At 44.3% G+C, this 12,437-nt stretch overlaps 1 protein-coding gene across 4 annotated transcripts in view; it reads right to left on the reverse strand.

The window, feature by feature from the left end:
• Positions 1-12,437, reverse strand: part of si:dkeyp-23e4.3 (rho GTPase-activating protein 7) — a 108,235-nt gene that overhangs the window by 33,745 nt on the left and 62,053 nt on the right. Inside the window, exon 1 of one of the 4 annotated variants that reach the window (XM_037748570.1) lies at positions 7,148-7,308. The exons of the other annotated variants lie outside the window; for them this stretch is intronic. Within the exon in view, the coding sequence (XP_037604498.1) occupies positions 7,148-7,160 (13 nt within the window). The 5' untranslated portion in view covers positions 7,161-7,308. Of the gene's footprint in view, positions 1-7,147; positions 7,309-12,437 lie in introns of those variants that run through there. 4 annotated transcript variants of the gene reach the window in all.

The raw sequence follows: 12,437 nt of genomic DNA on the forward strand, positions 1-12,437 counted from the left end.
TGTTTGAGGTTACGGTCCTAAAGCCTGCAGGGGGAATCTGTGAAAGTGAATGATTATCATTTTTAGAATTATCTTGGAAGTCCTTGAGTGAAGCATTCAAAAGCCAAATCACTGGAGGGCAGATGTGGATGGAAATGGATTGGACTGGTACAACTGAGATATGAAAGGATGAGTCAGAAAGAGTCAGTCGACCCTGGATCAGAGGAGAAAGCCCCAAACCAAGTGTTCTTTCATTCCTTACATGCTGCAAGGTGTTTGGATGTTAAAGCTGCACTTTAGGCATCGTTACAACTCGGGAGGCTCCAAAACGGCAGCATAAAACAATTCAACATCAAAACACAAAAGAGATCCAAGAAGCCCAGACAGGTAAACTGCACTCTGTGTGGTTGTGTTTACCAACCAATCTGCCTTTATACCAAAGAGGTGAGAGGAGAGGAAACAGATCCCAACGTCTAGAGCTCACTCCTGGGCAGGAGACAGTTTGGATTTCAGACTTAAGATGTGATTCACCTCTTCCACGTGGGCAGAGAAGTTTTGTTTTGCCATTTAGACTGACTCACTCTGTACTTTAAAGGATATGTTCTGACCTCCCCTCCTCGTCTGTGGCTCTCAGCCCCAAGTCAAGTCAAGTCAAGGCAATTTTATTTGTATGGCCCAAAATCACAAATCACAAATTTGCCTCAGGGGGCTTTACCATCTGTACAGGATACGACACCCTCTGTCCTTTACAGTACGACCCTCTCATCGGAAAAGGAAAAACTTAACCAAAAAAAAATGGGAGCAACCTCAGGAAGAGCAACAGAGGAGGGATCCCCCTTCCAGGATGGACAGACGTGCAATAGATGTCGTGTGTACTAGGGATGTTTAACCATTTAACCGACATTAAGCATTTAAACCGATTAACGCTATCGGTTAAAACGGTTAAAAGAAATGTTCATAATGAATTAAAAAGCTGAGTGGATCAGAGGAGTGGCTCGTCTCTCTCGTCTCTCATCTCCGGTCTCTCTGGTGACAATAAGTCATTTCAGTGAGACGTGGAGAAACAAAGGTGCAGTAAACACATAATGTGCTCTCAGAGAAACAAGACGGTACTGAGAGGAAAGTCACAGGCCCTAATATGTGTCTGACCTAATTTACCACATAAATTAGGAGTCCAGCGAGGAACAAACCATTTCAAAACCTTTCAGAAACAACAATAAACTTCATTCTCTGTTTGTTTGTTTGGTCCTGCTACATTCAGAGGCCCCTCTCTACGCAGCTCAGCGTTTACGTCAGTGATCCTGGGCTCCTGTATATGACCACAGAAGGCAACGGCCTCTTCCCTTTTCCAAATGACTCTGCCTCTCTCTGAGGAAGCAGTGATTCGGCCCCTCTGGTCTCTGATAAGAGATGTGGATGTGCGATAAAGGCGGCTCCGCCCTGCCAGCGCCAGGAAGCTGGACAGCGTGCGTCTGGATGCCGAGACGTGCTCGGTGGACCGTTTGTGTTTGTTTGGGTGTTTATGCACGTCTGGACATCAACGCTTTGAACTGAGTTAAAGCTTCAGTAGTCAGTGTATGTTTGGCATCATTGGGCAAAAATCCCATAATAACCTTTCAGCATATTGTAATTCAAGTGGTCTGAGAGATAACTAGACTTCTGCTATCGTCCCACACTACATGCTGCAGTTTAACCCTTCATCCAGCTACATGTCTGCTATCTGACCGTCTGTGTCCAACCAAATTCTGCAAAAAGTCCAAAGCTCATCTTTCTCCTCCCGTCTCACACAATCAGCTGTATTTCTGAGCAGCCCAACTCCTCCAAAGTCCAGTATTGAACTGATGTTTTGGGGGCTTTCACGCCACCGTTACGCCTCACTAAACACCCGTAGGAAGCTGGTGGGGGGATAAAGTGCAGTCGCTGCTCTGCTCTTGCAGTTCAGGGAGAGTGTCTCACAGGGCTGGAGAGGTGTGGTTGAAGATCAGAGGTATATGTCAGCTGTCAAAACGGCGAACAACGTTTCTCCTCTTCCTATTCACGGTGTCTCTGATGGTATTCCCCTGTCAGTCCAGTCAGCTCAACGAGGGGAAGTTTAAGATGTCAGCGGTAACTCAGGGCTGAAGGAGCGAATACTAAAGCTACTCTGTGACTTCTGCCTCGGCCTTACATGTGTTAAAGCTGCACACTTTAATATTTAAAGAAATCATTTTAAACCCATCTTTATCAGAAGTATTGCTGCGCCTTTGTCCTGCGGATATGAGCCATGATCAGCGAAACGTTCATCGAGGCAATCTCAGTGATATCCTGATATAATCCTGCTGGCACCACAGAATGTATTTTGGTGATCCAGAGGGAACTAGTTTGGAGATTTGCTTGAAATAAAATAAAGAAGTCAGCTACTGTATAAATGATCTCACAGTATGAACTTGATTCTGTTTGGACCAGCTCGTACAAGAGCACAGAGGGTCAGTTACATGTTTCTGCTGCCGATGATACAGGTATTTAACAAAAACAAAAGAGGTCAACAAGCCATGGAAATTGCTTGATAGGTGAAACATAAGTAAACATAATCCTTAGGGGTGTAAATCACAAGTTTCATCACGATACACTATTATATCAATTATTTGGACAACAATACGATATTTGTTGATATCACATAGTCGGCCACGATACGATTGCGATTTGATTTGATTGACATATGTATATGACTTTTTTCTCGTAATATTACAATTTCTTTTTCTCGTAAAGTTATGACTTTATTCTCGTAATATTCCGACTTTTTTTCTCGAAATATTACAACCTTTTTTTTCGTAAAGTTATGACTTTTTTTCTCGTAATATTATGACTTTATTCTCGTAATCTCAGATATTTTTTCCCTCAATATGGCCATAATATATATACTTAGTCTATAAATTGTGTTACCTTCATCACAATGCTTAAATGTTTTGCGGCTCCAGACAGATTATTATTCTTTTGTTTTGCCCTAAAAGACTGTTTTGATAGTTAAAGGTTGCAGACCCCTGCATTAGAGGGATACCAGGAACATAAAGCACACAAAGAGCTTTACAAAAAGTTATTCGTAAAGGTTTGAACTGATCTTTAGTTGTAATTAGATAATCAATAAAATGATATGACAAGCAAATAGATTTTAAATTACATGTAAGCACTCGTGTTTCCACTACCATAATAGAACGTTAAATAAAGATTTGATGCTTGTCAACATGGCACGTTTGTAGTGATGGACATGTGAGGTTGATGAGGTTAAAGTCCTTGATTAGCAATTACTGAGCGATTAGAGACTCAATTAGCCCTCTTCAGCTGCTACACCGAACCCCTCACTATTAACTGATTCATTTATTTATTTTGACTTTATTATTATTATTGCCTTTGCCCAATGTCAGTGTTGTTGTTTTTTATTATTATTATCTATTTTCTTTTTTACATTCTGCAAATTAACAGATTACCTGAACTGATCCTGACAGACCAGGAAACACCAGGAGCAGTCGTTCAGTGACAGAAATACCACAGTTAATATGGTCATAAGGTCATAAAGTCATAAAGGCCACCATGACGGTGATCCTGATGTCTGCCTATCTGGATGGACTCGGAGAGCTACAGCTGCTGTGAGGCTTCAGCGTCCCGAGTCAGGTTACATTCAACAGCATGGATGGACTGGATGCAACACCTTCATCAGAGAGGTTAGCCAAAGGTTGAGTTGGTGGACAGATTATCACCGTCATGCAAGTCAAATCTAAAGGTTGATTAACAGGATACCAGAGCAGAAGAAAGGTTGTAATATTATGAGATAAAGTCATGACTTTACGAGAAAAAAGTCATAATTTTACGAGAAACAAAGTTGTAATATAACGAGAAAAAAGTCAGAAGTTTACGAGAAAAAAAGAAAATAATACGTAAAATGACTACTTTATAATATTATGACTTTATTCTCATAATATTATGATTTTTTTCTCTTCAAAATTTCACCTAATAATAATAATTATTTGTAAAAGTGGCAAGGCTGATTCATGGCTTTTGTGCTTATTAATTGTTTTTTTTTATCTTTATTCATATTCTAGAATTTAAATGAAACCTGCATCTTTTCACAACAAGGTGCTAAACCATTTCAATATTATATTATTATTTATATTGTAATATACTGCAATATGAATTTCATGAGATTTCCAGGCTGAACACACACACACACACACACACACACACACACACACTGAGTATGACTTGGCTCATCCTCAGCTGGCAGGGTATGGCTGCATTAGCTCACATGTAGGTAGGTATAATCCTGCAGTATAATCATTCCTGCATGCTGTTGCCATCCGTTGCTAACAACACTGTCTGTCCTGAGACTTCCCTGCCAGTGGAAAGATGGCTAAAGTTACTAAGTTCAAATAAACACTCACAGTTACCGTGAAGCAAATTGGAGGAAGTACAGGGGAGTTTCGTAGAAAGAAGAGACAGATATGACACGGCCCAGCGGTGTGTCGCCGGGCAGAAAACCAAGCTGTCACCGAGCCAAACTAAACCACATTTTTCATTATTATTGCTTTATTTTCTGGAATCTTGGAGCACTTCACGTGTTGCTGTCCAAAAACAAGCTTTTCAGTTCACCTGCCAAACGCTACTAAAGAATTCAACCTGCCAAAAAGTTGTTTTTACCTGTCATATTAGATGATATGGAAGATGTCAACCCTCCCTGTAATCAGTTCTGCTTTGTGCACAGAATTATTCTGGCATCCGAGATGAGACGAGATGTCTTTTTTTACAAAGTAAATACAATATGTGAGAGAAATACTTTCACTCATCAGGAAAGAAATTACATAACCCAACAGAGGATGCACACAAATTCACTGCTTCACTCACTGGTGGTCTGGAGAGGTTCAAGGAGTCGTGAGTCTTTGCATCATCAATGCTGGAACAATGTCAAATTTCCACTAGATTATCCGACTAAATTGACTTCTGAATGACTCTGAGAACTAAAACAGGCCATGCATTTGCAGAATCAGGTGTTGCTCTACATCTAAATAAATAAAACACATGCATCTTCGCATTTAAAACACTTCAGACTAGGGGTGGGCGATGCATCGAATATAGTCGATGTATCACGGCTTGTCCCACGCGCGGTGTATAACATGACTGTATCACGAACATCGACTACAAATCGTCATGTAATGTTTTTAAGCTGCCCCGCCGGCATGAGACTCGCTTTGGCATTTTCTTCTCTCCCTCTTTACGGCTCTCTCTCAAAGACACACACACGTCACAGACTCCGCCTCCATCCAGACCTCTCTCCTGGGTAAGTGTGTGTGACGTATTCGGCCGGCGTGTTTTTGTATTTCGAAGGACGCAGCGGAGAGAGAAAGCCTGGAGCCCGGAGAAAGCGGAAGACGAGAACCAGCCCAGAAGCAAATGACTCTGGCTTCCTCGCTTTCCAAAACAATCCCACATGACAAAAAAAGTGCAAATTGCAAAGAAATCAAGGCCGCTGTAAACAACTACATCGCAACGCCGGTTAGCGTAGCTGAAAAGCCCGGATTCAAAAGACTCATTAAGACACTTGATCCAAAATATGAACTGCCTCGTACTCGCAAAACAACTCCGACACAAAGGCACCGATACCACTTTACGGCAGCGTGACGTTAACCTGTTAACCTCTCGTCACCATCTTTCAGGTCCTATCGCACGTGCTCACGCTCCACCTTCCCGACGGTGTGGGCGAGACCCCGCAGGGTCGGGATCCAACCTCAACTGGCGCATGCTGGCCCTCACTTTCATTGCGCCACGGGGTTTTGCTTGCACCCTCTGACTCGCGCGTGCGTTAGACTCCTTGGTCCGTGTTTCAAGACGGGTTGGGTGGGGTGCCGACATCGCCGCAGACCCCTGGCGCCTTTTACACTGAGGACAGTCCGCCTCGGTTGACAGTCGCACCGGGAGCAGGGGGCCCTGTCCCTCCCCGGTGGGGAGAGATGGCGCAGCGAGCACTTTGTCCACGGCCACGGGAAGCACCTTCGCTTCGAGCCTTTCCAAGCCAACCTGGTGCTGGTCGCGCCGCACCGCCTCGTATGCGGGACTCCCCAGCCTGCTGTGTGTCGCTCACATCCTCCAGCTGGCTGTTAATGAGGGTCTTTTGGCACAGAGAAGTACTCGTACCGGTACTCGGTATTGGCGAGTACCCAAATGTAAGTACTTGTACTCGGTCTGAAAAAAGTGGTATCGGTGCATCCCTAGTGGACATGGGTACTATTTAGGAGGAAACTCATTGGGCCTCATAGACAAAAATGTAACACGGCAACACGGATAATTGCAAAAAGCATTGTACCGGTGAGAAACGGCTTATATTGCATCGCAATTGACTTCAGCTTTCCTTCTCATAACCTGTTTCACACATTCACTGACACACAGCAACACGGTGAGGAAGCTGTAAAGTACTATTACATGTTATGTAATGGGAGTTTGGAAATGTGAGGTCTACAGAAGTCACTGTTGAAAGCAGATAGAGACAAATAAAACTGCAGATCAGGTCACAGATTTCAGAATAATAGCAACCGTTGTTGAATAACTTACATATTATTTTCACACAGGAGTGCATTACTAAGTTTTTAGACAGAGATCACATTTTTAAAAAAACCCACACACATTCAGAGCGAGTCCTACGCCATCTCTGCCAGAGAGAAAAAAGCTTTTATTCTATCAAGAGTTCAAACCGGAGCTTGTGATGTTTTCAGGCCCACGGCCTTCAAACAATAAAGAAGTCTCAGTGGATACCGGAGTGCTTCAAATTCCTTTCTCCTGCCCCATGAATCAAGAATAACCCGGTTACACTTTGACTAAAGCTGCTGTTACATATTTACACTAAACTGTTGAAAACTTTAGCGGCCGATTATCACTTCCAGCGACCTTATGAAGTCTGTTAATTCAACAAACTACCAGACTTTTATAAAGGAGCCCAGGAGCCATATAGTCTGTCTAATCGAGGCTCAATCAGGTCCTCATTAAGTGGCACTCGTTAAGCTAATTAACCAATCATCTCCTTAATGAATGCCATCAAGCACCGATTGTCAATTGTCATCAAAAAGAAAACAAGAGAGTACGATTCTCATTATCTCCCTGTCTGTCACATAACACAACATAATATGAGCTCGCAAAACATACTCACTGGTGATCAACATGCTTCTTGAAGGATGGAGGAAACTTTAACAAACTCCCATGTCACCCCTGAGATCATATAGATATTTAAAGAATTAAATCCAAAGGGTGAAAGAAGTCACATATCCAGTGTTGTAATGGAGCGATATAGTCCTAGTTGTACTGGTCATATTGGGCATCATGTTAATGAAGTCATTGTTGGAGATTTCCTCTTCCACCACTCCCCTTCCTCTGGCCCGGACCGGACCATCTGAACACCAGAGGGGTGGGGAGGGCGTCCTAAAAATAACCCCAAGTTTAGACACACTGCTTGAAGGACACTGAAATTCCTTTGAGTCACTGCGACAGTATGAGACGTGAAAGATGGCACGGAGAGGCCTAGACAAATTAGGGAGATAAAATCTGCAAATGAATGTTGTTGACCCTCCCCGGGGAGGAAATGAAAGAGCCCATGAGTGAGCTGTGAGCACAGATTTCCACAGGGCAGGAGTCGGCTTTGAGGCTGGCAAAATACTATAATTTAAAATAGGCTATTCAGTCAGAGAAGTACCACTTTGCCTCAAATAAGATCTGTAGTGAAACTCATAATAAGAATCAATATTCTCCTGCGCTCGGGCCCCGCACCCTTAAGATGATGAAATTACAAATAGCAAGGGAATTAACCAGATTTCCCTCCTTTCCTCTCGGAGAACACGTTCCACCATGCTCTGATCTCTGACCTATACTCGTGGCGGTTAGCGTTGGCGGGCGGATCTTAGAGAAAGAGCCACTTCATGATGAAATGGAATACGGCTGAACGTCTCAACACGAGGAGGAGGAGAAAAAAAGTCCTTGCCGTGCCCTAATAGCTTGTAGTTCTTCAAGGTTTCATCTTGGCTCAGTCCGAGGTATACCATTAGCGTTAATGGCCTTCCATTTAACGCGTAGGTGTTTGATTATGGGATTTTAAATGTGAATAACTCCCTCGGAGGAGAGGAGAAGAGAGGAAAAGAGCGATCTGCATGATTCGCTACATTAATTCACAAGTGGAAGGGGGAGAAAGTGGGAGTATGTAAACAACTAATGGACTTTTTCACAGTCTGTCGAGAGTCACAGAGCAAGAGGAGGAAGAGTAAAGAAACGGGAGGTCACAACTTGTTTTCTTCTCTTTGGCAACGTTTCTGAGAAGATTTCAGAGCCCTGAAAAGTTAGTTCATAGGTTAAAGAAGATCTGAAAACATCTTGTGGGAAATATACGGCACGACGAGACACATACCCGCATCGGGTATCGGGTCCGATACTGTGCTCATGTACTCGTACTCGCAAAACGGCTCCGATACAACGGCACCGATACCACTTTACGGCAGCGTGACGTTAACCTCTCGTCACCATCTTTCGGGTCTTATTGCACGCGCTCACGCTCCACCTCCCCGACGGTGCGGGCGAGACGGGCAGGTGGTGCACCCGACCCCGCGGGGCCGGGATCCCACCTCACCCGGCACGCGCCGGCCCTCACTTTCATTGCGCCACGGGGTTTCGCTTGCACCCTCTGTCTCGCGGGTGCGTTAGACTCCTTGGTCCGTGTTTCAAGACAGGTCAGGTGGGTTGCAGACATCGCCGCAGACCCCTGGCGCCTTTTACGTGGGCCGAGCCCCGCCCTGGGGGCACGACGCGGTTGGGGCGCACTAAGTACAGTCCGCCCCGGTGACACTTTGTCCACGGCCCCGGGAAGCACCTTCGCCTCGAGCCTTTCCAAGCCGACCTAGAGCCGGTGGCGGCGCACCGCCTCGTATGCGGGACTCCTCAGCCTGCCGTGTTTCGCTCACACCCTCTAGCTGGCTGTTAACGAGGGTCTTTAGGCACAGAGAAGTACTCGTATCGGTACTCGGTATTGGCGAGTACCCAAATATAAGTACTTGTAGTTGTACTCGGTCTGAAAAAAAAGTGGTATCGGTGCATCTCTAGTGTGTGTGGACAACATAACTTCATCCCGACAGCTGTTCTGAACCAAACGAGCAGCAGGTTCACCCTCAATTAGTTCTATCGCCTATATATCTGTTATGTCAAAGTTAGCAGTTAAACCCTCACTTCAAAGTCACACATTGGGAAAGACAGCTGACAAGATGTTAAGTGTAGAAATCAGGATTAAAGCCGAGCTCAGGACCGGACCTCTGGCTCTGCCAACAAACACTCTCTCTCTCACTGTATGTGAGTCTCTCTCTCTCTCTCTCTCTCTCTCTCTCTCTCTGCTGTGTATAAAGGTTACACAAGACTGTGTTTCCTTTTCCCGAGCAAGAGCCTCACGGGCGTCAGAGGAGGAAGAATCCAACAATACTCCCAGCGGATGGGAGTTTCTGTGCGTGTGTGTGTGTGCGTGTGTTTCGGGCAGTTACAGTATGTGAGGATGTGATGTGTTGTGTTGTGTTTACTCTCACAAGCCGAGCCTTGCTGCACATTCATTGCTGCTTGTGTGTGTGTGTGTGTGTAGTCTAATCTGAATCCAGCCTCGGAGGCTTCAGGGTTGGTATTTCCGATGCAGCAGGACAGGAAGCGGCCTGCTCTCTTGAACTGTGTCCCCTCCCTTCTGAACACTGCAGCCCACACTCTCTACAAGACTTATCACTTCATCAGTGAGAGACAGTTAAAGTGACTACGTCTGTAAAGTGAAAATGTGACGACGCTGTGAACACGAGACACGAACAGCGGTCTCCTGGATGAATACCTTGTGTTTGTTGGGCCCATCCACCTCCCCTCCCTCCCAACCATGCGTCTCTTTTAGGAATGCTAATTTTGAGAAATTTTCTTAACCGATAACCGACCATCGTTAACCGATTATTAACCGTTAACTGACAAGATTTGTGCCAGCTGCAGTGTATGAGCATAATAGACAACGGAGTCCCCAGTTCAGCCGTACGGGAGCGTTAACTTAGCAGATAGATAACTTAGATCCTGCGTGTAGTGTCGAGGACATTCAGCAACTTTCCCAGTACAATTAATTTTCCGTCACAATGACTGTGTTGTTGTACTCACTTGTCTGAACACGGCTTTGTGTGAGCCTTGAACACCGCAAACTCCTCCTTTAACCAGCTCTAGGTTCAACTTTCTGCTTGCTCATTCTCAAATCGTATAACGTTAACCAATCCACAAAGTGAGTGTGGATTTAAAACAAGAGGGATATCCGTGAAAACTGTGTCGTTGTTTTTTTTTTTAGCAATCCCACCTAAAGTCTATTTCAGTACAAGCATGATGGTATTTTCCTTCCATAAGCAACTTGATTTCCACATCATAGCAAATCCTCTTATGTCTCTCTCTAATTCAAGTAACAGTACGAATGTTATTATTATTATCATTATTCTTGCTAAAAAAAAATAATAATTATAACATCACAAACCCAACCTCCTCACAGGAATGAACGTCTTGATTAAATGCTTAAATCCCGGTATCTTCTTTATGGGAGTAAACATTCACGGCTGCAGATGAGTCAAGCAGCCTCCCATGGTCTTCACAATCAATTAACTGAGAATCTGATTAGAGCTGCTCTTTATTAGCACTTATAATGATCCAAGAGTGTGAAGTAATGGCTCGTCCACACACAGTTCATTTGGAAAGTGTCTTGTGTACACCTCCCTAAAACCAACGGTTGGATACTCCCAAACACGGCACACTTTCTGGGCCCTCATTTCCTCGGAAGTCTGGTTCTGTCATATTCAAATTCTGCTGTTTGTTTTGGCCACAATTATCCTTATATGGATTCAGAGGAGTATGTAGATTTGTGGGGAATAAGATTTGTCAAATTGTTTTGAGTTCATCCAGTTTATTTTAGCTGTTTGTCACTGCAAGAAAAAGGTTCCGGCATCTCATCAAAGAGGTTTGGTGTTCAGATATTCCAGTTTTTGGCTGGACCGCAGAGGGCCAGCCCTACAAACGCAAAAATCTGTCACAGAGAGTGCTCCTCTATTGGCGCACATCACCACTGCCTATTTGTAGCCACAAAGTCACACACTGATCATACCAATACACCTTATACCGAGTCTTGTTATGTATGGGAGAAGTGATCCGATACGGAGCCTTGACTTTAATAACAGGGTGACCCTTAAACACAGAAATGTAAAAAGTACAAAGCTGTTTTAAGGTAGAAACTGTGTCTGTAAGACGTAAGCAAAGAAGAACAAAATGATTTTGTTGCTGGCGTCAGCTACCTTTATAATGGACTGAAGGGTCAGGCCATCCAAGTGATTCATTGAGTTTTTTTCCTTTAAAAAGCAGGTAGCCTACAAACTACTTCAAATAGAGAGGTCATAGCTGTTGTTACAGCATCTGGTCTCTTTGTTCACCTGTGAGCAAAAGGTGCCACTTTCACCGCCAACCTGATATCATCTTTTTTCTTTTTGTGAATATAAAACATTTCAAGAAAGACTTTTGGGTCACGACAAGTTGCCCCGAGAACAACCACGAGCACATCTCACAGCTCCCTGAGTGATGCTTTTGATATCTACTCTAAATCAAATGACTCCCTGTAATGTGAAAAAAGGTTTTCAGCTGAGCAGCAGTGCGGCCGCTTTCATCCACTTTCACATTGATGGTTTTGGTTCACGCAGCTCGACGAGTATGAAAAGCGAAGAGTCAGAGAAACCAGCGGCTGAGGAAAGTCTGTTTTCCTCAGGGGCAGGTCAGGTGTGTAAAACCCAGGTTGGGGTCAAACGCCAGGATATATTAGACTTGTATTCAACAGGTATAGTGAGAAAAAGAACTCCAGTGGGATGGCCTTGGTGCTTTGATTCACATCTTTTATAGATTTGTTCAGCAATTCAAAGAGATCTGGTGCTGTGCTTCCTTCGTTGGAGAAACAACAGAGCCAATCAGAGGTTTGTAGGCTGCATTAAAGGATCAGTTCAGTATCCTCCTCCTACATAGTGAGGCACCGCTGCACTCTAAAACTCATTATTTCTAAAGGCTTGCGCCATATCACAACGGCTTATTGCTGCTAAATCTCCTATCCGGTGTCTATAGCAACATATCAGGTGCATTGCGCTCGGAGTCCTCGAGGAAGTCCACTGGATAACGTGTCCTCCTCCTTCTGTTAAAATGATCATGTTGGAAGATGGGATGGCAGCTCGGATGAAAGGGGTTACGTCTGCAAGAGGTGGACCGAGGAGATTTTGAGGGTTGGAGAATTCATTTGTAGGATTTTCGAAGATAGACGCTCTGATCTAGGCTCAGATCCTGAGGCGAGATTTATGTTTCACCATGTATCTGTCGAGGGTTTCCCAAAAGTCCAAGCAAAGCTCGAGCAAAGCCCAACTTCGGGCGCTGCATGCTGT

Source organism: Sebastes umbrosus, chromosome 17 (genome assembly GCF_015220745.1).
Source record: "Sebastes umbrosus isolate fSebUmb1 chromosome 17, fSebUmb1.pri, whole genome shotgun sequence".
Taxonomy (NCBI): Eukaryota; Metazoa; Chordata; class Actinopteri; order Perciformes; family Sebastidae; genus Sebastes; species Sebastes umbrosus.